The sequence below is a fragment of the Haplochromis burtoni genome, unplaced genomic scaffold (genome assembly GCF_018398535.1).
Source record: "Haplochromis burtoni strain Fernald_Lab_line unplaced genomic scaffold, NCSU_Asbu1 Contig_652, whole genome shotgun sequence".
In the NCBI taxonomy this organism is placed as follows: Eukaryota; Metazoa; Chordata; class Actinopteri; order Cichliformes; family Cichlidae; genus Haplochromis; species Haplochromis burtoni.
Window position 1 is genome coordinate 1 of NW_024583013.1, and position 23,451 is coordinate 23,451.

Consider the following 23,451-nt stretch of genomic DNA (forward strand, 5'->3'; position numbering starts at 1 on the left):
TACACAGCATGTCAACAAACCGTGGTAAGGGTCTCTATGCATGAGTATTTACGAAGGGTATGTTGTGACGTACCTTCAAAATTACCGCGGTCCCTCGCTATAACGCGGCCTCGCTGTTTCGCACATTTTTTTTGTGCAAGTTTGCATGTTTTTTTGGGTTTTTTTGCGCACAGCGCTTTGTGTTCTGCGTCCTGATTGGCTGCAGTCTATTGTTGATCTCCTCCGTGCCGTCTCTCCTGTACAGTACAGAATCGCTGATTCATTGATTCATTAATGATTCATTGATGTTGAATTCTCTCTCAGCTGCTCTGTTCTCATGTGCTGGACCTGAAAACACGGTTTGATCTTTGGTTTCTGTAATACTGGACTTATTTGTCTACGAAGGTTTGAACTTTGAGAGCTTAAACAGGAGAGAAACGTGTGAAAATGTTCATGTCGGTCTGAGTGTATAAAGTGTGTAGTGACGGGTTTTACAGCCTTAAAACATTGATAATAACGGTGAAAAATAAAGTTGGCTACTTCAGATTTCACCAATCGCATTTTATTTTTAGAATGTAACTCCCGCGATAAACGAGGGAGCGCTGTATACAAATACTGAGAAGTATAAAATTTGAATCCTGTCTCTCTCTGAGGCGCGGGGGAAAAAAATATCGACAAGTCGATCAACATCATCTACAGATACATTTGACATCTCGAGAAATGTAAATCGCCACTTGATTCGTCCATTTGGTTGAAAAACCCGACCGTGAACAAGGAGCGAATATCACACCGGAAACTAAGCGCTATGCCCTGGAAGTAGCATATGCTAAGGCGCAACGGTCTAAGTTATAGGTCTAAGTTCCCCATAATGCACTGGGTGTTTCTTCTTCACTCAACATGTGTTAGTAGACCTCTCTGCATTCAGCCCGTCTGCCCCTCATCTATCGATGGATGTTTGTTAGAGGCTTTGGTTCCCACTGTCGCTCACAGACGGTCACCTAATGTTTCCCTGTGTAACTGCAGGGTCTTTGCCTTATAACATAGAAGCAGCTTGAGGTAACTGTTGTTGTGATGCTGTGTGTGTGTGCAATAAAGCTCCCTTACTGACAGTGGGTCACCACAGCTTGTAGCTCCATGTATTTGATGTGGCACGTTTGCCCTCGCTGACACAACCTTAAAGGGATTTGTGTGTATGAATAAAGTTTATTGTTCATACAGTTCATTGCCGTATGTCTGTGAAAGGCTGAATGAGGGTTGTAGCTCCCTCAGCAGCTGTGGAGCGATGGAGATGTGGTTGGTTGGACACGCTGCTTTAGTTTACACTACAAACCACACTCACCTGTTTAAACTCCTTTTGTGTTACAACCACCTTGTTACACTCAAACACCAGATGATGCATCTGAGCCAACTAAGGATTCACTGAGACTGAAGAAGCTCGAGATCATAAGAATTTGAGGCTCAGCTGATACAGTATCATAGGAGAATCCAACCATTGTATGTCAAGAGACTATAGGCAGTGAAAGCTCCATCTGGAGGAGGAACGACGTGGTTCAGAGCGTTGCCTCCTGCAGCTGGTGACATGTTCAGATTTCAGCTCTGTCGGTTAGAAAGTCTGTTTTTGTTTTTCATCTGTGTGTTGCTCTTTCATCCTTTTCTTCTTCCTGTTTCTTGCATCAAGCTGGCTGACTTCACCACTGATGAGGTAACCATGAGCAGTAAGCCTCGTGTCGCTCACAGTTACATTTAACATAGTGCGATAAACACACTCAGTCATTATAAGGTACATCCTCTAAAGGTTCACATAACAGACAAACAGGATAATAAAAATAATCTGGTTCTTTGCAGCGTCCTCAGATGAACAACACACGACATTATTACACGTCTCAGTATTTGTTACACTGAACACAAATATAAACACAACACTTTTGTTTCCATGAGCTGAACCGGATCCTGACTGGTTTTGCGACATGTGTGTCATTGTGCTACACATGTACGGCATATTTCAGAGTGGCCTTTTATTGTGGGCAGTCTCAGACACACCTGTGCAATATTCATGCTGTCTAATCAGCACCTTGACATGCCACACCTGTGAGGTGGGATGGATTATCTGCCATAAACCGATATTGTGGTCAACAATTTCAGTTCTAAGGTCACACAGCAAACCATTGTTATGGAACACAAATACAAACTGTGTTGATACATAATACAAAAAAATTGTAGCAATATGGTTTGAAATGCGTAAAGGTAGTGTGTTAGGGAGCAATTTATCCGACTCGTTTCCCTTTCAGTGTTCACACAACAAAGTAAATTCAGTGTGTTCTGAAATCAATAAATTTCTTCTATGACTTTCAGGCTGGTAAGCAGGCAGGGCAGGTCAGAAGATGTCTTCATCATTTCTTCCTCATTAGCTTCCAGCAACTGCTTTTCTCTTCATATCTTCTGTAACACATTCACAACAGTTGATATTAACAGTGTTTAACCTGCTTTTTCTTTTCAGGTGGAAGTTTGGAAAGCTGTGAGGGTCTCAGGCAAGGAGTGAGCAAAAAACAGAGGCTCAGTTCTTTTCTCCTGTTCTAGTGGTGACATCTTCAGAGAGCTTAGGATAAGTGTCTCCTCCATATTTGGAGCTTCCCCCCTTCTGCACACACCAGAAGGTATGATTCACTCTTTACTTGTGGCAGACGAATCTGTAGGACAAAGAAAGAACATTACAAAAATATTTTCTTTAATCATTCATTAAACTGAATTGTACATCATGTTTAATTTGGCCATTAGAGGTAAAGTATTCTTGGGGAAGACTAAACCCCAAATTGCCCCAATTCTATTTATACAGCACCAACAGCATAACGGTCAGTCGGTGCCTTTTTATATTGCAAGGTAAAGAACCTGCAATACATATAACATATTACAGAGAAATCAGAGAAAAAATCAGTTTAAAAAAAAGACTTTAAGTGAAACTTGAAACTAACTGATTTGTGTCATCTGGCTTCATAGATAAATGTATGTTGTCTAAGGGAAGCATGTTTACCCACACAAGCTTGAATATATCAATAAATAACATTTAAATAAATGAATAATCCCCTTTTTACTAGTGGTATATTATTATGTCTGTAATACAATGTTATCATGAACATTATGAAATACTGCTCTGAGGTTCAACACAGAGATTAAACCCTGTCATAAGAAGATCGTAACATTCACTGATAATGTGCTATGATACAAATCTAAATCCTGGATGAATTCATTCAAACAAGCCATTCCTCTACAAATGAATCACAGTTGATGTTTCTATTCCACATTTGATGATGAAAGTCTTTGAATGACCTTGTAGGAGTGTGGTCTAATAGACATTGATGCTTTGGATGAAGTAATTATTGAAACTGACTTGGTAAGTTCAATAGGACCAAAAGTGTTTGAATACATGTCAGCAGTTATAAAAGTTGTTATACTTTCTAAGTACCTGGTGTTGCTGTGGTTTCTCTGTTGTGCTGTTGTTTGGTTGTTGTTTTTTTCAGCAGGTAACCAAGCAGATTTTCAGTGTGTGTGTCACACTGATCAGTGTCAATTTAGGATTCAATATCTAACCCAAGGATATTTGACAAGGAGACCGGATTAAAACATCAACACAACTGGACAAACCAGTCTACCTCATGAGCCACAGCCTCCCATAATTTTAATAGAAATCCAGTAAACCTTGCAGTGAACTCATATTTATCATTATACATCCTAGTAAGTATAGTGAAATAAAATGCATTCTTTTACAAAGTAGGAGCATTTACAAACACGTTTCATGAACGTTTAATTAAAAACGCGTCTTATTTCATAGTGTAATCATCACATAACTTTTTCAAAGCACACTTTGTCTTGCACCGCCCACTAATTATATTCACACTAAGTATATATCCACACAATAATATCAGGGATTGTAACATCTAGTCCCTTTATTGAATTCACACTGGGTCTTTATGGACTCACTAGCTTAGTTTAGCTTGTAACCGACTCGCTAGCACCATGACCTTTTCACTAGGGGTGCAACGATACACAAAATTCACGGTTTGGTTCGGTTCGATACTTTGGTGTCACAGTTCGATATTTTTTCGATACAAAAAAAATGTTCATGCCTTTTTAATTTGTCATTTATTAAAATTATAAATATATATTTTAACTCAAAAGTACAGTTTTTAAATTTAACCCTAACCCTTGTGCGTGTTTTTTATTTTGACAGCGAATGCGCACCTGCGGACCACTTATGTGCAGCCCTGGTTATTTAGCTCGTCATATCGCAGCCACAGAAATTATTTTGTCCATGAAACCATAAAGCTGCACTTTCTTTTTGCCTTATAGTCTGATTTGTCATAACTTCTCCGTTTTGTGGTAAGCTTTTCTTTGGCGACAGGAAGCAGCATGTGAGGCTGGGAAAGAATGTCTCGGACTCCCGGACCATCAGCACCGGCTCCCCTCAGGGCTGTGTTCTTTCTCCTCTGCTCTTCTCCCTGTACACCAACTGCTGCACCTCCACCCACCAGTCTGTCAAGCTAATCAAGTTTGCAGATGACACCACCGTTATTGGGCTCATCTCGGACGGGGATGAGTCTGCCTACAGGAGGGAGGTTGAACGTCTGGTGTCCTGGTGCAGCCACAACAACCTGGTGCTGAATGCCCAGAAGACAGTGGAGATTATTGTGGACTTCAGGAAGCACACAGCTCCACTCCCCCCCATCATCCTGACTGACACCCCCATCACCTCTGTGGACTCATTCCGCTTCCTGGGTACCACCATCACCCAGGACCTGAAGTGGGAGCCCACCATCACCTTCCGTCATTAAAAAAGCCCAGCAGAGGATGTACTTCCTGAGGCAGCTGAAGAAATTCAACCTGCCAACACGGACGATGATGCAGTTCTACACTGCAATCATCGAGTCCATCCTCACCTCCTCCATCACTGTGTGGTACGCTGGAGCCACTATCAGGGACAAACAGAGACTGCAGCGTGTTGTGCGCTCTGCTGAGAAGGTGATTGGCTGCAGACTCCCATCTCTCCAGGACACTGCGGCGTGCAGCTCGGATCTCAGCTGACCCTTCTCACCCTGGACACAGTCTGTTTGACCTGCTCCCCTCAGGCAGGAGGCTCCGGTCCATTCGCACCAGAACCTCTCGCCATAAGAACAGTTTCTTCCCCTCTGCTGTTGGACACATGAACAATAACCGTATGACTGTTCCCACCACTAACACATGACCCTACGCTGTGTTCACTGCATCATTCCATGTTTGGCACTGATCACCACCTGCACTCATGTATATATCTATATCTACTTAGCACTTTTAATTCTATTGTCTATTTTAATTTATGACAGTATGTTTGCACTGAAGCACCGCAGCAATTTCCTAATGTTGTAAACCTGCTCAACATCTTGGCAATAAACTGCACTTTCTTTTCTGATTTGTCATAACTTTTCCGTTTTGTGGTAAGCTTTTCTTTGGCTGTCACTTCTTCACCCTGACCTGTCTTATTTGGCTCAGCAGAACTGAAATATATATCCTGCTGCTTTTACACACGCACTCACATAAGCTCAGCGATTCTCTGCACGATCAACCTCTCACATGTTTAAGCTTGCTGCGGGAGATTTCACTTGTCATGTTTGCATAGTAAGCTAACGATTAATAAGACGATGTCAGAGGAATTGGTGCACAAATTATCATCACTCACAGATCAGTGCTGTCGCTCTCTATACACAGTTCACACGAAAGCAAAAAAACAAGCGCAAATTCAAACGCGATTTCAATATGTCACATATTGACAGTGGCTCACCGATGCCAATGACATAATTACCCAGCTACATTTCTGAAAGAATGCAAAAGCATTGACATATATTTTTCGTACAATAGCCCGACGGGCAGGGAAGAGATAGATTTTGGTAGCCCGACTGAAAAAATCGCTAGCTCCGGGACGTCGGGCTAGCGATATTGCAAGCCCTGTATCTGATTGAGGAATCACTCATCTTTGGAAAAGAGAGTTTATTACAGAGAAATGTCTCTTTCCAAAATAAAAGCTATACTATCCGCTTCTTCTGGGCTATATTCTCAGCAGCATAAGGAGAATCATGTGCTAACAGCTGTCTAAATGACTCGGCTAAAGTTAGTAGCATGCTTGTTGTTTTTGTCTTTGCACTAGGATGATGTCGGCGTAAATGTGCAGTCATATTCGTTGTGTTCCCACTAGTGCTTTCAGGTTAATCTCGTTGAAATGACCTTAACGCCACAACACGGCAAATCTCCGTTAACGAGCTACCGCCGATCGCCCGTGCATGGGGCTAGACGGCCAACACGTTAACGAGCTAACTGCGCTAACACACTAGTTCCCACCCATGTAATTGAGCATTGCATGGCACATCCAACATACTGTTTTACTTTAGTCCATGACTCGCTTACCTTCAGGGTCATACGTCACATGAAAACCAAAATAATTCCAAACGCCAGATCTGAATGAGGGTGGGGGAGGTCCATGTGTCTTGCTAGCTTGCCCTGCGCTCTTCCTTCTGACTATGCTGTCTGTGTTGAGCGCTCAGTGGATCTGCGCTCGACAGTGCAGCCTAGGCGGAGTAGTCGAACGCAGATTCACTGAGCGCTCAACACAGACAGCATCGTCGGAAGGAAAGTTGATAAAATAAATTACAAATGTTGTATTGTTCGATACATATGCGTACCGAACCGAAAGCACTGTATCGAACGGTTCAATATCGATACGAATATCGTTGCACCCCTACTTTTCACCTATCCCTCATGCCCATTCTTGCGCAGGGTTTCAGATGTTTTTGTTACTTCTGTGCATCCTATAGCAGTAATGATACTTGTAATAAATGTAGTCTGTTTCATATGGAGGCCAGAATCACTGAAGGCCCAACTCCACACCCTTGAAAAACCCATAGCTAGCTAGTCCCCTGTTGGTGTGCCCAAAGCTAGCATAGGCACTGTTAGCGCTCCTCCAGCGGATTGTCCCGAGCTCCTGGGAAAACAGGATGGCTGGGTGACGTGAGGATGAAGCATAGTCCTAAACAGAAGACCTCTGTATATCGCCAACCTGTTCTTTTTCTAATCGTTTTTCCTCAATGGGCAACGTTCGCTGAGAAAAAAACAAATTCATAGATTTATTACTTCTAGACTGGACTACTGTAATTAGTTATTAGCAGCATGTCCTAAAAACTCCGTGAAAAGCGTTCAGTTGATTCAAAATGTTTTTGTCAGATCATTTCTCAATATTACTTACATTTACAATAATGGTTTATGCCGCAGTGGGGAATAGATTGTATCACAGTAGATGTCTTTCTGAAAGTGCTGTAACTACGTTTAAAGAAAAATAATAATTCATCCAATGTTATCATCTTTAACGCCATGTGGCTGTAGCTCAGGAGGTAAAGCAGGTCATATACTGATGCAAGGTTGGTGGTTTAAACCCTGGCTGTACCACTATGCATGCCTGAATATCCTTGGGCAAGATACTAACACTAAGTTGTTCTCCCATGCATCCATTGGAGTATGAATGAGTGTAATTGGTAGATAAAACGGACTTAAGCATAGAAGAATGTGATTGTGTGAATGAGGAATAAAGTGCTCTGGGAGAGTAGGAATCAGTCCTGTTACCATGTGCCAGTGCAGAGCAGCTACCTGAACTCTACTCCCACAGAGGTTGATTATCTTGTTAATAATTTTACATCTTTACTATGTACAACTCTGAAAAAGACCACTTCCAATCAGAAGTCCTTGACTCTCTGGTATAACTCTCAGACGCACACATTGAAGCGGATAATTTGGAAGCTGGAGAGAAAATGGCATCTAATTTAGAAGATCATAATTTAGCCTGGAAAAATACAACACATTACAATTCACCACTGAAGGAAACAAGAACAACCCTTGGTTTGTCTTCAGCACTGTAGCCAGGCTGACAAAAAGTCAGAGCTCTGTTGAGCCAAACTTTCCATTAATCTTAACTAGTAATGCCATCATGAATTTCTTCACAAATAAAATTTGAACAGTTGGAGAAAAAAAATGGTTGCATGGTCGTTGGCCAGCTCCCTTGGTGGTCCAGGGTAGCTCGGACTTTTTGAGAACCTGGGGCCACGGCTTATACCAGGGTGGCCTCTGGTCCTCTGTGACTCTTGCCCTTTGGTTGTAGGCACTCCATCTGGGGCCTCCCTCCTGTTGGGATGGACGTGCAGGTGTTGCAGAGATGTGTGGCCTCTGGTCTTAGGTACTCTTGGGGGCTGCGGATGGAATGGATCTCCTGGATCTACCTCTGTCTGCCTCTGACTCCTGGGGGCTGTTATTGCAGCTTCCCACCCTTATTTTCAAGTACATTTCATGACAGAGACACAGACATTCACAGTCTCTTTCTCACAAACCACAAGACATCTGTGCATTTTCATATTTTTGTGTTCCAGGTGCTATATGTTTTTTCCAGTTGGTGATCCAGTGTGCATTTCTATTTGTACTGTATCCTTAGTTTGACCTCCTTCCTTTTTTTTCTCCTGCCTGTCCTGCCTTAGGATTTGTCATACTATAAAAGATATAGATATAGATCATTTAAGGAAAATGTGTTTGGCACAACAGTGCCTTCAGATCATAATTCTGATTGCAAAAGCTTCTAGACAGGACAGGATTTTTGTTTTAAAAAAAAGAGTTTCAGTCAGGTTTCAGAGCTCATCACAGCACAGAAACAGCTTTAGTGAAGGTTAAAAATGATCTTCTTATGGCCTCTGACAGTGGACTCCTCTCTGTGCTGTCCTGCTATACCTCAGTACAGCATTCAATACTGTTCAATATATAATAATTTATTACAGCTTGCTTCCCTTGTGCAGTATCATTAGAAAGCACAGAGTACATTTTCACTGCTATGCAGCTTTATCTATCCAAAAAGCCAGATACCACACATCAATTTGTTAAACTGCCTGTCTTAATCTAAATGTCTTAAAGACATAAAGACCTGGATGACCTCTAATTTTCTGCTTCTTCAGGTCAAACTGAGGTTATTGTACTCAACCCAAAAGTAAACCCACAAGAGTAATTAAAAGTATAATGTGGTGGGATGGATGTGGATGGATATGTGTGTCTGTGCAGTTTCTGTGTGTGGGTCTGTGTGTGCATGTGGCTAGGAATGGGCCTTGATCCTCAGGGACATTGTTATTAGGGGTGGGGGATTCCCTTCCTGCTGCTCCTCATTGGTTGTCACAGACCTACCCACTTCCTCGGGATTTGAGCGCTTGGTGACTCCGGGGTAGCTGACTGGGCGTTTTGGCGTGGTTGGTTGGCTCCCTTGGAGATGTGGTCTGGGGTAGCTTGAGAGCCTCTTTATCATATGGTGGAGCACAGCTGGGTTTTGGGTGGTTCTCGAACATCTCGGGGACTGTGGCTCCATCTGAGGCTCGTGTTGGGGTGGCCGGCCTCCAGCAGGGTTGACTGTCCAGTGCCTCTGGTCTGACACCCCCATCCGAGCTGTTGGAGCTTGTTCCGGGACCTCCCTCTTCTCTTGGCTGGGGTGGATGCATGGTTGTCATCGGGCTGTGTGGCCAGGTCTCTTAGGTGCCGTGAACAGTCAGGATCTCCTGGGTCTTTCCCTGTCTGCTTCTGGCTCTAGGGGCATGGCATTATTGCAGCCACTCATCCTCAATTTTCAAGTACGTTCAATGACAAACACTTATACACAAGCACTCACATTGCCTGTCTCTCTCTCTCTCTCTCTCTCTCACACACACACACACACACAGAGGAAAATTGCATATTTGTTTGTTTGTGTTTTTGTGGTGTGTATCGTTTGTGTGTGCTTTGTTACAGAATCTATTCACTTCATCCCCCCCCCCCCCCCCCCCCCCCCCCCCCCCCCCCCCCCCCCCCCCCCCCCCCCCCCCCCCCCCCCCCCCCCCCCCCCCCCCCCCCCCCCACCCCCCCCCCCCCCCCCCCCCCCCCCCCCCCCCCCCCCCCCCCCCCCCCCCCCCCCCCCCCCCCCCCCCCCCCCCCCCCCCCCCCCCCGTAAGATAAGCAAGAGTAATACTGTCACTTTCGCTGATTTGCCCTTATGTTCTTCGTTCCTGCATAACAACATCTGCAAGACAGTCATATGAATAGTAAAATAAAGTAAACCAATAAAACAAAAACATTAGACTACAAAGACCTGGATGACCTCTAATTGGTGCTTCCCTTGGGAAAGCAAATATGGTTAGCACAACAAAGTATTCAGAACATAATTCTGCTTGCCACAACTGCTGGACAGGACAGGTTAAAAAAAAAAAGAAACAATGGGAGGTAGGGCCTTCAGCTTGCAGGCCCCTCTGTGGAACCAGCTCTGAGTCTGGATTTGGGAGACAGACCCCCACTCTACTTTTTTGATTAGGCTTAAAATTTTCCTTTTTGACAATGCACACAAAGCAAATCGTTGCGGCTGGATTAACACTGTATTAGGTCAAGGCTGCTAGGGGGTTCCCATGATGCATGAAGAAGAGTGTTTCTTCTTCACTCACTATGTGTTTATACACCACTCTGCATTTAATCATTGGTTATTATTAATCTCTGGCTCTCCTCTACAGTATGTCTTTGTTCTGTCTTCCTCCCCTCACACCTAACTAACTGGTCAGGGCAGATGGTCGCCCCTCCCACCTAACTAACTGGTCAGGGCAGATGGTCGCCCCTCCCTGAGTCTTCTTCCTGTTGAAAGGGAGGTTTTCTTTCCACTGTTCCCAAAGCACTTGCTTATAGGGGGTCATATGATTGTTGAGATTTTCTCTGTTTTGTCTATATTATTGTAGAATCTTTACCTTACAATAAAAAGTGCCTTGAGGCAATTGTTGTTGTGGTTTTACGCTATATAAATGAATTCAATATATAAACAATTTTAATGACAGTGACATTGCTGACAAATCTGTAGAAACTATATACTGACTTGCAAAATCTCAAATGATTTTTTGTAATCCACTACACCAAGTTCTGAAACTGTTTGAGAGCAGAGGTGATGTTATTTTCAGTATAAATAAATAGTACATTCAAAATCAACCCAAGACCCAAAAAGATATGAGCCCCCCAGAACAAAGCAAAACAATATTTTTTTATGTTTTGTACGGTGTCTTGTATATGAAATGAAGTATCAAATAAAAACATTTCACTGAAGACGTGTTGAAGCTTTGACATATTGTTGAACATCCCATAATATAAACCTGAAAAATAATGTTAGGCCAAACAAGGACATAGAGTCTTTCCCAGAGTTATTTTAAGGAGACTTGCAAATTACATATTTGTTGAGGAAAAATCTATTCTACTCAACCAATGTGGAAGTTAAATGGGAGACACAGATTCATTTGATTGATGTTCCCGATCTTTTTTTTACTCTTTTTACTCAGACATTCTAATGTAGAACACTAACTGTAACTGATACAATATTTCTATAGCATTATATCTGTACCCTGTGGAACAGGAGCAGGTGGCGGTGGAGAGGAATCACCAGTGGGTAATGGCAGGCTGGAGGTGCTTTCCTTCTCTGTAACAAATGCAAGTTTTCAATAGTGAATGTACACAGAGACTATGGGTAAGCTAACTGTGACAACCACTGTAATAGTTTATCAAATACATTGGAGAATCAAACAGATACATGCTTGTTTTTAAAAAGTGCTTTGTTTCTCATGTCAGGCAGAGAAAGACAATATGAAAGTGGATTAAAGATAGGCTTACATCCCTTGTTGCTTCCACACAGTGGGCAGGCAGAGCAAGAGATGATGGGCAGCTACTCAACTCTGTCATTGGATGAGAGAGAGGAATGTCAGTGTTTATGATGTGTGTGCACTGTTGCAGGCATTTGGCTGTTTGTGTGCACTGTTTGCCATCCACATTTGTAGTAACACAAAGAAGAGAGAGAACCGATTAAAAAACAGTACGTATATGAGATGAACAGAAAGAAAAACAATGTGTGTAAATAGAGGAAGAAAGCAGGTGGGTGAAAGCTGTGAAGTCAAATTGACTACTCACTTTTTTAATAGCCCCAAATGAAGCAAGGCACATGCTTTATGTCACAGGTGTCGAACTCCAGGCCTCGAGGGCCGGTGTCCTGCAGGTTTTAGATGTGTCCTAATCCAACACAGCTGATTTAAATGGCTAAAAGACCTCCTCAACATGTTTTAAGTTCTCCAGAGGCCTGGTAATGAACTAATCATGTGATTCAGGTGTGTTGACCCAGGGTGAGATATAAAGCCTGCAGGACACCAGCCCTTGAGGCCTGGAGTTTGACACCCCTGCTTTATGTGTACATGCTTTTGCACCACATTTATCCATCAGTCCAGCAGTATCACTGATCTTTAAAAACCTCATGACACTGTATTAAGATCCAATTTTCTGCATACGAGCGGTATCTTTAGAATGGCTTTTTATCACCATGTTCTGACTGAGGCCTCCAATATAAAGAGACATGGCCGGGATTGTACAGCACTTTGTTTATTCATAGTGGATCAGTGTCGTCTGGAACTCATTCAAGCCCACATATGTTTTTCAGGACAATACAGTGAGTTATACAGTATCTCACAAAAGTACCGTAAATGTCGGGCTATAAGCCGCTACTTTTTGCGCAAGCTTTGAACCCTGCGGCTTTTAGTCAGGTGCGGCTTTTCTATGGATTGTCCGTGATTTTTGTCATATCGTAAGACAATTTGTTTTGTGTGTTCCGCTGTTGTACGGCACTACGTTGCCTGGCGGAAGGATCGGGGTTCAAGAGTGGTATGTTAGTCACATGTCCGTCCGCCAGGCAACGTAGTGCCGTACGAAGTAGCGCGAAAAACAAACTTCAAAGTAGCGGTACGCGTTCAGCGGGAGTCGTGGATGATGAGCGGCGATAAACTTGCAAGTTATGCCCAAAAAGCAAGTTATGCCCAACTCCACCGGTGGATTCTGACAGCGTGGAAAAGTGTGAAAACATCCACGATCACCAATGGATTTTGAAGGGCTGGACTGCTGCATGATGGAGAGGAGGACACCGCCACGGCCCTTCTGAGGGTGTTCGACTCTGACACTGACAATGAGGATTTCTTTGGTTTTGAAAGTGACAACGAAGGAGAGAAGAAGAGTGGATGACGAAGCCATCCTGAGCCTGTTTGTATCCGACACTGGAGAAGAGGACTTTGGTGGTTTTAGTGCGCAGGAAGAAGAGAAAGATGGTGGTGAATGACTGACTTTTCTTCTTGTTAAAGCTGTGTCACTGCACCTGAGCCTAAAAGGTAGTCCGAATCTATTTTTCTGGTGTGCTGTAGGCTACTGTTATGTACTACATGTGCAAATATGTACCCATAACTTGTTTTTCAAAATATTAATAAAAGTGATGTCTCCAAACAGCCATCTCTTTCCTGACAATTCCCTTTGTGCATATTCTCTTACATATGATAAGTCAACATTGAAACACCTGCGGCTTTTGGTCAGGTGCGGCTAATGTATGTACAAAACAGGATTTTCCCCTGATTTTAGCTTGTGCGGCTAATATTTAGGTGCGCTTTGTAGTCCGGGAAATACGGTAAGTACATTTTTGTAAATATTTTGTTATGTCTTTTCATGGGACAACATTGAAGATTTGGCACTTTGATACAATGTAAAATACTCAGTGTGCAGATTCTATAACAGTGTAAATTTGCTGTCCCCCTAAATAACTCAGTGCACCATTAATGTCTAAACCGCTGGCAACAAAAGTGAGTACACCCCTAAGTGAAAATGTCCAAATTGTGCCCAATTAGCCATTTTTCCTTCCTGGTGTCATGTGACTCGTTAGTTTTACAAGGTCTCAGGTTTGAATGATGAACAGGTGTGTTGAATTTGGTGTTGTTGCTCTCACACTCTCTCATACTGGTCATACTGGAAGTTTAACATGGCACATCATGGCAAAGAATTCTCTGAGGATCTGAAAAAAGGACTGATACTCTATACAAAGATGGCCTAGGCTATAAGAAGATTACCAACACCCTGAAACTGAACTGGAGCACGGTGGCCAAGACCATACAGCAGTTAAACAGGAGAGGTTCCACTCAGAACAAACCTCGCCATGGTCGGCCAAAGAAACTGAGTGCACATGCTCAGCCTTATATCCAGAGGTTATCTTTTAAAAATAGATGTATGATTGCTGCCAGCATTGCTGCAGAGGTTGAAGGCGTGGAGGGTCAGCTCAGACCATACGCCGCACATCACATGCCTGTCATCCCAGGAGGACGCCTCTTCTAAGGATAATGCACAAGAAAGCCCACAAACAGTTTTCTGAAGACAAGCAGACTAAGGACATGGATCACCTGTGGTCTGATGAGATCAAGATAAACTTATCTCAGATGGTGTCAAGGATGTGTGGCAGCAACCAGGTGAGGAGTACAAAGACAAGTGTGTCTTGTCTACAGTCGAGCGTGGTGGTGGGATGTCATTGTTTGGGGCTGCATGAGTGCTGCTGGCACTGGGGAGCTACAATTAATGGAGGTAACCATGCCATTAATACACAGTACATGCCACCATGTACTGTGACATACTGAAGCAGAGCATGAACCCCTCCCTTCAGACACCGGGCCACAGGACAGTATTCCAACATGATAACAATCCAAACACACCTCCAGAAAGACCAGTGCCTTGATAAATAAACTCAGGGTAAAGGTACGTGACTGGGCAAGCGTGTCTCCAGACTTAAACCCCATTGAGCATCTGTGGGTGATCCTCAAATGGAAGGTGAAGGAGCAAAAGGTCTCTAACATCCACCAGCTCCATGATGTCATCATGGAGGAGTGGAAGAGGAGTGGCACCCTGTGAAGCTCTGGTGAGCTCCATGGCCACAGGGTTAAGGCAGTGTTGGAAAATAATGGTGGCCACACAAGATATAGACACTTTGGGCACAGTTTAGACATTTTCACTTAGGGGTGTACTCACTTTTGTTGCCAGTGGTTTAGATATTAATGGCTCTCTGTTATGTTATTTAGAGGGGACAGCAAATTTACACTGTTATACAAGCTGTACACTGACTACTTTAAATTGTATCAAAGTGTCATATCTTTAATGTTGTCCCATGAGAACATATAACAAAATATTTACAAAAATGTGAGGGGTGTACTCACTTTTGTGAGATACTGTATATATTTCCATGTGTCTTACTAAAATACCTGGATTAACTGGACTAAATTTAAAATACATCTTTATCTTAACGTGGACTAGACTTCTGTCTATTTCCCTGCTTTCATAAATGGTCACATAAATATTGGTTGACTGATAAAAGTCGACAAAGATCTTCACCATGTCAGAATGATATTGACTGTACTTAAACAGAGGTAGACTGTACGGACTGATGTTGATGATATGAAGATGATGGTGTGGTGAAGGTTGCTCACTTGCCTGTCTTCTTGGAGATTCTCCATTCCTGCATTTCTTCCCTTAATCTATCCATTTCTTTCTCCAGCTCACAATATCGCATCTCTGCTTCATGAAATGGTCTGTAGGATAAAGTAAACTCTGTTCAGTGTCTTATTCTAAAAATGAATTTTAATATGTTGCAGTTACGTCATAGTTAGGGTTTCGAAGTTGATCTGCAGTCAAAACCCTAAATTTTAGCATTGTAAAAAAAATACCTCATACTATTTAACGAACCTTTAAAACCTGTCTGTACTTGACAATGCTACCTACAATTCAGTTTTGAGATCCCTTCCCTGGCGCGTCAATCCCCACTTACATCTTGCGTCAGGTGACCTCAATGGGTACATATTAGGGTGAGGCAAGCTCTCACAATGGTTTCACCCAAAGCCTCTGCTGACAATGACCCACGGCTTTTATCACACCTTGGCTCATGTGGTGAGTCACATGATTAATATGACCCTCTTAAAGGATAACGCCGACTGGGGATTAAATACCTGGGATGCTCCACCATTTGATTTTAGAACTGAAGAAGCTTCTCGGATGAGAGGTGAAATGTCTAGTTGCTTTCTTTCCAAGCTCCTTAGAAAACCATGACCTTGCTAACTGAGAACCTATGGAAGCAGAGTCTGGACCAGCACTTTGGCACTTGCTATTATCATGGGTTCCATTAAATAATAATGGATTGGATTTATATAGCGCTTTTCAAGGCACCCAAAGCGCTTTACAATGCCACTATTCATTCACTCTCACATTCACACACTGGTGGAGGCAGCTACAGTTGTAGCCACAGCTGCCCTGGGGCAGACTGACAGAAGCGAGGCTGCCATATCGCGCCATCGGCCCCTCTGGCCAACACCAGTAGGCAGTAGGGTAAAGTGTCTTGCCCAAGGACACAACGACCAGGACAGAGAGCCCAGGGATCGAACCGGCGACCTTCCGGTTACAGATGCGCTTCTCAACCCCCTGAGTCACGGTCGCCCCTACATGTGTTTTGTGGACATTATACCAATCCCTTTGAATATCCTGCGGGGAGTGCTTTGCGGGTATTGGGTGTGTGGCCAGTTGTTATTCAGTCCCTGTAGCGAGAGCTTGGTTTGTATTGCAGGCAGTAAGTCAGGCTCATTCCTGTGGGTGTTGGACTCTGCCAGGGCTGCCCTTTGTCACCAATTCTGAGCCTAGTTTTTATAGATAAAAGGTGGTTCTGTTGGGTTCATCAGGTGGTGGCCTCCAGCTCGCACTGGAGTTTGTCAATGACAAACAGCAAACACCATACGAGGCTGAAAACTATAGACACAGTGACCTCTCTTCCCCTGAGCTTCAGATCTTTGGACTAAGTTGTCTCTTTCAAAAAATAACTCAAAACTAATCCTTTTATACTTGCATTTAATAAAGTTTTTTTTTTAATGTATGGTATTTTCTTGTGAAGCATTTTGTGATCTTTGTCTTGAAAGGTGATATACAAATAAAATTTTACTTGCTTGCTTTATCATTAACAGTATAACTGAGAAAACAATAAGAATTTCGCAATATAGCGCACTACAATTTTTTTTTTTTTTCTTCTGAATGTCTTTTTTTTTTATCTTGTCTTCCAGTTTTGTTTTTTGGTTGTTTTGTTTTTTTCTTTACCTTAGTTGGGAGCTTATTTACATTATCTTCAATTGCTGAGATTCTTGTTTCAACCTGCATGATTCTTTCCTGATCAAGTCTTCTGGAACTGGAAAACTTGCCAATCCCAGGGCTGATCAACTTAGAGTTCAAGTAAACCTACTTGATCTGCTTTACAGTTCATGGAAGTTATTTATGGCCTAATGAAGGAATAAATGTCTAATACTAATGCTCTAATACAAGTGGTCAGGTGTTAAATGTCACAGTCAATATGTATTTCAGAACAGATTTCAGAAGTCCAGTGGTGGTAAATAGTGCTGGATTGATTTTGTTACCACATTTCATAGTCACCATTATCCGTATGTAATATCTCAGCACATAAATTAACATGCATTGATAACAATTAGCCAGATGTCCATGATGTTAATGGCCTTTTGACCTCAAAAAGGAAATGCAAAATACACTGCAGCTTTTTCATATTGAAATATTTCCTTCAAGGACCAAACCAAACCATTTCCATATTAAATTTTTCTGAAAAAACTTAAGATTTAACATCCAATGAAGTGTAATAAATAAAGCCTACTGTAAATTGAGAAGAGATAGGAATTATATTCAGATTATGTAGATGGACTGCAGATGAGATTATATTAGCTGATACCTCTGCAAGTCTTCATCAAGTCCTGATATCGCCTCCTCCACTGTGGTGGTGTGGGTGGATGCAGCAGCATCTTGGTCTAAAGTAAGTGGAAGCTCAAACAGTGGAGGCAGATTGTCTGGTAGATTGTCTGTAACTTTCCATAGCTGACTCTGAATTTAAAGCACATGCAGATCATCAGTGGGATAAAAAGGAAAGTCCACTATGATAATTACATGATCATAGGTGTCTTTAAATGGAAGCTCTGAGGTGTATGCAGTTTCTAGAGTGAGATCGACTTACCAGTTTTTCGAGTCCATACAGATTCTCACATTCCCTAAGCTGGGTGTGGTTTATCTGCATCATGATATCTTGACTGCGGTCAACAGCACCTGTCTGACTATAAAATATAGACAAAATAAAGAAGTATATTATAAGAAAAGTAATTTATTCCCTACAACAACTTTACCATGGGGATACTTCACCCTGTATATAGGGACCTAGGGACTTCTGAAGATCCCCAAAGAAGGCGCCCTTTCAGAGCCAAACTTGGCAATATAAACTCACCCACCTAGAATCCTGCCAGACTTGCCACCATCTTAGTTCTGCTTATGGGGAACACACCCTATCACACCAAAAACTTCACGGTCTTCACCAACAAGGTCTGCAAACTTACACTGACTTTAAAAGAAAACATAGTGTCCTGTGATATGGTCTCACTTTTCACTTGTATACTTACATTCAAGGCAGTGGAGACTGTCAAAAAACAACAACAGCAAGACAGTTCCTTTCGCAACAGAACCAATGCCATGTGCCATGGGTTCCCCAGTCTCACCCATTGTAGCCAAACTTTACATGGAGGAAGTGTAAAGTAAACCACTTTGCTACCTCTTAAGGATAGTACCTAAGAGGTAGGTGACCCACTCTACTACCTGAGCTACAGCCACTGGTAGGTATGATGTATTTGTGAATGACACCTAAAGAGTAAAATACTTCAACAATTGTTGAACTAAGGTGGTGGCTTAGTTCAACAATTGTTGGTGGCTTATGACACCAGCTGTCAACTGCCTATAATGAAGTCTTTTATCCCCACTCACACCTTGCTACAGGTGACCTCAACAGGTCACATGTTTGGATTGGACACGGTCTCACGGTTTCTTTTTCTTGTTTTTGTTTTTTGTTGTTGTTGTTGTTGCTTTTTTCCCAGAAACACCTGGTGCATTAGCTCTGCGTTGTTTTTCACACCTTGATTAACACGATTAATAGTGGGTCAACCACCACATCCAAAGGGGACAGACCCCTACTGTGGTTTTAATAGCTCATTCAAACCTTTGGCTTTAGAACTTAGGAAGCCTGAGGGGATAAGGGTAAGGACATAAATCAACTGGTAAATAGAGAGCTTCGCTTAAACGCTCTCCTTTAGAGATAGGGCGAGGAGTTCAGCCAACTGGGAGGGGCTCAGAGTAGAGGAGCTACAACTTCACATGGAAAGGAGCCAGTTCAGGTGGTTTGGGCATTTGATTAAACTGCCTCCTTGGTGAGGTCTTCTGGGAGGAGGCCGGGGGCAGACCCAGGACACACTGGAGAGATTACATCTCTCGACTGGCCTGGGAACTCCTTGGTTTTTCCGTAGAGGAGGTGGTTGGGGAGAGGGAGGTCTGGGCTTCTCTGCTTAGGCTGCTGCCCCTGCGACCCAGCCCCAGATAAGTGGAAGAAGTTTGATGTGAAAGGTAGTTATGGTAAGTTAGCTGAAGTACATAAGTTAAACTTGAGTTCACCTGGTAGCAGTGTAAGAGTATCCAACAAAAGCCAAGTGTACTCCTGTTGGAGCTCTGTCCATTACATCAGATAGTGTCTCCTGCAAAACATAACAGATTTCAAATTTTTCATGCAAACAACCACCAACTGCTCTTATTTTGTCAGAAGCTACACACATTTCCCATGTTGACCACACCGGCAGCTTTATAGGATTAGGTTGGTTTATTTATTAATGTTATATGCTGGCTATGAAAGTTAACCAAATATGTTTATATGAGACTTATGCCAGTGTATGGCACACACAAATACTAAATGAAAATTCTTTTAAGTTACCATTTCACTAAGACAGTCGTCGAGGATGTCAAAGTTTGATGTGTCAGTTGGATTAGAGACTTCAGGCAGGAAAGGTGCAGGGACTTTATGCAGGGAACTCCAGTCCAGTCCACTGAAAAACTGATGATTCCTAAATTCACTGGAGCCTTTCCTTCCAAGACGGACTTCCCTGTCACAGATCAGTTCATTGATGAAGGAACGAGCCTCCTTTGAAATCTCAGGGCCAGAAGAAGGAAACTCAAAATACTCCTAAGGGTTATCAAAAAAGGTAACAATTGAAGAAAGTTGTTAACTTTGTTGTTTTTTCTAGCAACATTATTTTGAGTGCTTTTGATGCTGTTAAAAACTATGCTGTTAAAAATTATGATCCTGGCCTTGTTTTTCTGAGCATTCCATAAATTCTTGGTTTGTTTATGTGGCAGAGTGTGGTTTGTGGCTCAGCTGCACTGGGTTCAGGGTGTGGTGTCAGGGGAGCCCAGGCAGAGGATCTTAGCCTGCCCACAGCAGCCAGGAGCAGGTTAGTGGATGTCCACTGGGCAGTAGTAGACCGCTTGGGCGTCATGCCAGAGGACTATTGCTGGCGTTTCCAAGAGGGGACGTTTCTTCTCTTGGACTTTTTGGATTTCAGCAGCTATTCAATAAACTGCTTGCCATAAGTTAAACCCAGTTTGCCTCCCCAGGTCTGCATTTGGGTCCTCACTTCTCGTCTTCCATCTTATGACAAACTTTTACACAAATATAAAAGTATACAGAACCTATAGCTATACACTTGTTATTATATTTATATACAGTTACTTCAGAAAGTATCCATATTCATTTAACTTTTGTAGATTGTGTTTAAGATTTAATTTAAAGCCCAATTGTGCTCAATTCCACACTTATCCAGTCCCTCTGTCAAACTGTCAGTAAACAAGCATATAGTTAGGGCTGGACCAGGTGACCCTGCATCCTCCCTTAGTTATGCTGCAATAGACGTAGGCTGCCGGGGATTCCCATGATGCATTGAGTTTTTCCTTTCCAGTCACCTTTCTCACTCACTATGTATTAACAGACCTCTCTGCATTGAATAATTTCTGTTATTAATCTCTGTCTCTCTTCCACAGCATGTCTTTTATCCTGTCTTCCTTCTCTCACCCCCAACCGGTCGCAGCAGATGGCCGCCCCTCCCTGAGCCTGGTTCTGCCGGAGGTTTCTTCCTGTTAAAAGGGAGTTTTTCCTTCCCACTGTCGCCAAAGTGCTTGCTCATAGGGGGTCATATGATTGTTGGGTTTTTCTCTGTATCTATGAAGCGCTATATAAATAAAATTGAATTGAATTGAAAACTTCAAATTGCCTTTGCTTGGCAGAAAAAGCATTGCATGAATAGACTAAGGTGGTCAGTTTGAATAGAAACTATTATGTAATGGCCAGTTAATATACATTTAACATGAAACAAAATAATAATTGTGTTTATGAAGCTTAGAACAACTATGACCTCATTCCTTTATCAGAAATCACATGAAGGTTATTATGAACTTGATAAGTCAACCAAAGGTTTTTAAACCACCTATACATCATGGTACTATAACCCTTGAAAAAATGTACTTTAAGTTTCTCCACTGACTTATGAAAAACAAAACTGAAACAAACAGACAATCCAGACTAGCAGTGCTTATTTCTGTTTACACTGCATCATAGATATTAAACTGGTGCCATTATGCTATACACACTAGGTTGTATAAACAAATGAATAAAAACAGATTTAAACATTTGGAAATATTTAGTTACAATTTTTGTTTCAGTCCGGAGAATTACACTCAGATACTGTCTTCTTTAAAAACCTTTTTGGTTTGGATAAAGTGATAAAGGCCCATTTGGTCCATTATAATTGTTGAATTATGTGCCAAAATTGCATTTTGTTATTTTTTTGTTTTACCAGCACACAGACGGATCATTAAAAATACTTGCAACAGAAGTGAATGGAAATCTGCCATCGCTATTAAAATGTGTGCAGAAATTTTATTATACTCCAAATTTTCATTTTGGCATTTATATGACATTAAAGCTACTTGTATGTACCTGAAAGTGAATGATCTTGGCATATGTTTCAGAGATGGACTCTGCATAGAAAGGTGTGGTCCCCAGCAACATCTCATAAGCACAAATGCCCAGAGCCCACCAGTCACACTCAGGACCATAACCTCCACCTCCCTCAACTGCTCTTAAGATCTCTGGAGACAAATAGTCTGGGGTCCCGACTGCTAAAGACGAGTGCACCTGCAAAGAAAAGAAGATAGATTTTAAAAAAAATAGAAATAACTAAAAGCCATGACCTGCTTCAAGGAAATACTAGAATGTAGCAAAATCATCACTGCGTGTTTTTAGTCCTGTCTTAAAAATGAACAAAAGGAAGCTCCATGACAAGTAAACTGTGAGTTTTTGTTGTTGTTGTTTGTTTTTGTTTTTTTAATTACAGCCGAGGAGGTCAAATGCGCCCTCCCTCTGAAAGCAGTCTTGTCACAGACAAATAGAAGAAAATGGTATTGAGTTGAAAAGGAACACAATTTGTCCCGTACTTCAGCTAGAATGAAAAAAAGACTCAAAGCTGGAGTTATTAAGTGTCTTTACGCTGCGCAGCTGCCTCTTCTTCTCTCATTCTCTCTCCCTCCCTCTCCTGTTGCTACTTCAATCGTGAAACTGATCAATGATCCGCTGATTGGCTTTTCTCTCTTGTTTGTTTATCGCCCACTTTGCACCAGAAAGAGAAAACCAGCAGATGTCGCGCTAAACAACAGCAGCAGATTTAAGCTCGATAAGCTGTTGTTAGAATTGATTTAATATTACTTTCTAGTATCAGCTGATGTTTGCTGGGTCTAGCAAAGTTTTTCCAGGGGGGGCAGGTAGGGCATTAACAGGGATTGGGGGGCACAAAGAAATACTTTTCTTTCTTATTCTCATTTAAAATGTCTAGCTTTTAATAAATAATTATCTGACTCTTACAGCCAGAGTGGTCATAATGTAAAATGTATAGAAAACATACATATATACCAACAAGACAGTGTGCATCACTGTCACAACACCATTTGTGTTCATTCAAAGGCTTCATGGCTTTTCCTATAATACCTGGTGGGCTGGTCTCTAGTCAAAATGCCCGGGCCGATTTTTTTGTCCCAGTCCAACCCTGTCCAGGTCAAGGGATGTGCAGACCTTCCTCTCTCCAGGTATTCCATGACATATTGTAATCTTTACTGTAAAACTAGACTGTTGCTATGAGTTAGTTTAAGAATGTAACTGAGAATGTATGAGAGCACTACTTTTAGGAGACAGTATTGCTTTTTATGCACATCTTTTTTTGTGAAAACTAATGTCTGTCTGTCTGTCCGTTGTTACTTGCACACAATGAACTCTCACCATCCCATCATCAAGTAGCCTCAGACAGGAACCAAAGTCTCCCAGTCTAATATGCCCATCAGCTGTCAACAGGATGTTGTCAGGTTTGATGTCTCTGTGTAAGAAAACAGGTAAATAGGGCTATTTAACCTCTAAATGTCAGATTTCATTAACAAAAAAAGTCATTATGATCAAATGATTATAGTTTGTTTATGTTAGTCAGTTTTAGTAGAGAGCTAATATTAATATTTGAACCTCATATCTCTGATACATATATTTTAGATAATGTTTCTCTGCAAACTCTGTACACAGCAAATTCAAAAGTGTTAAATGTTTTGGTGTTAATAGTCTTCTTGCAAAAGTAGAGTTAATTTTACTCTAAG

General features: G+C 42.0%; 1 protein-coding gene across 5 annotated transcripts in view; it reads right to left on the reverse strand.

Annotated features, from left to right (window-relative positions):
* Nucleotides 1-536: 536 nt before the first annotated feature.
* The window catches only part of LOC102297706 (DM1 protein kinase), a 92,433-nt gene continuing 69,518 nt past the window's right edge, over nucleotides 537-23,451 (reverse strand). For 2 of the 5 annotated variants that reach the window (XM_005950810.3, XM_005950809.3), the window contains 10 exons: nucleotides 23,090-23,183; nucleotides 21,758-21,955; nucleotides 19,700-19,948; nucleotides 19,387-19,466; nucleotides 17,912-18,008; nucleotides 17,633-17,781; nucleotides 15,352-15,449; nucleotides 11,689-11,750; nucleotides 11,423-11,497; nucleotides 8,642-9,603 (listed from right to left, as the gene is read on the reverse strand). In XM_005950810.3, coding sequence (XP_005950872.1) covers nucleotides 9,325-9,603; nucleotides 11,423-11,497; nucleotides 11,689-11,750; nucleotides 15,352-15,449; nucleotides 17,633-17,781; nucleotides 17,912-18,008; nucleotides 19,387-19,466; nucleotides 19,700-19,948; nucleotides 21,758-21,955; nucleotides 23,090-23,183 — 1,381 coding nt within the window. In that variant the 3' untranslated portion in view covers nucleotides 8,642-9,324. Of the gene's footprint in view, nucleotides 2,667-8,641; nucleotides 9,604-11,422; nucleotides 11,498-11,664; nucleotides 11,751-15,347; nucleotides 15,450-17,632; nucleotides 17,782-17,911; nucleotides 18,009-19,386; nucleotides 19,467-19,699; nucleotides 19,949-21,757; nucleotides 21,956-23,089; nucleotides 23,184-23,451 lie in introns of those variants that run through there. The other 3 variants (XM_042215061.1, XR_006053156.1, XM_042215062.1) reach the window with 3 other exon arrangements.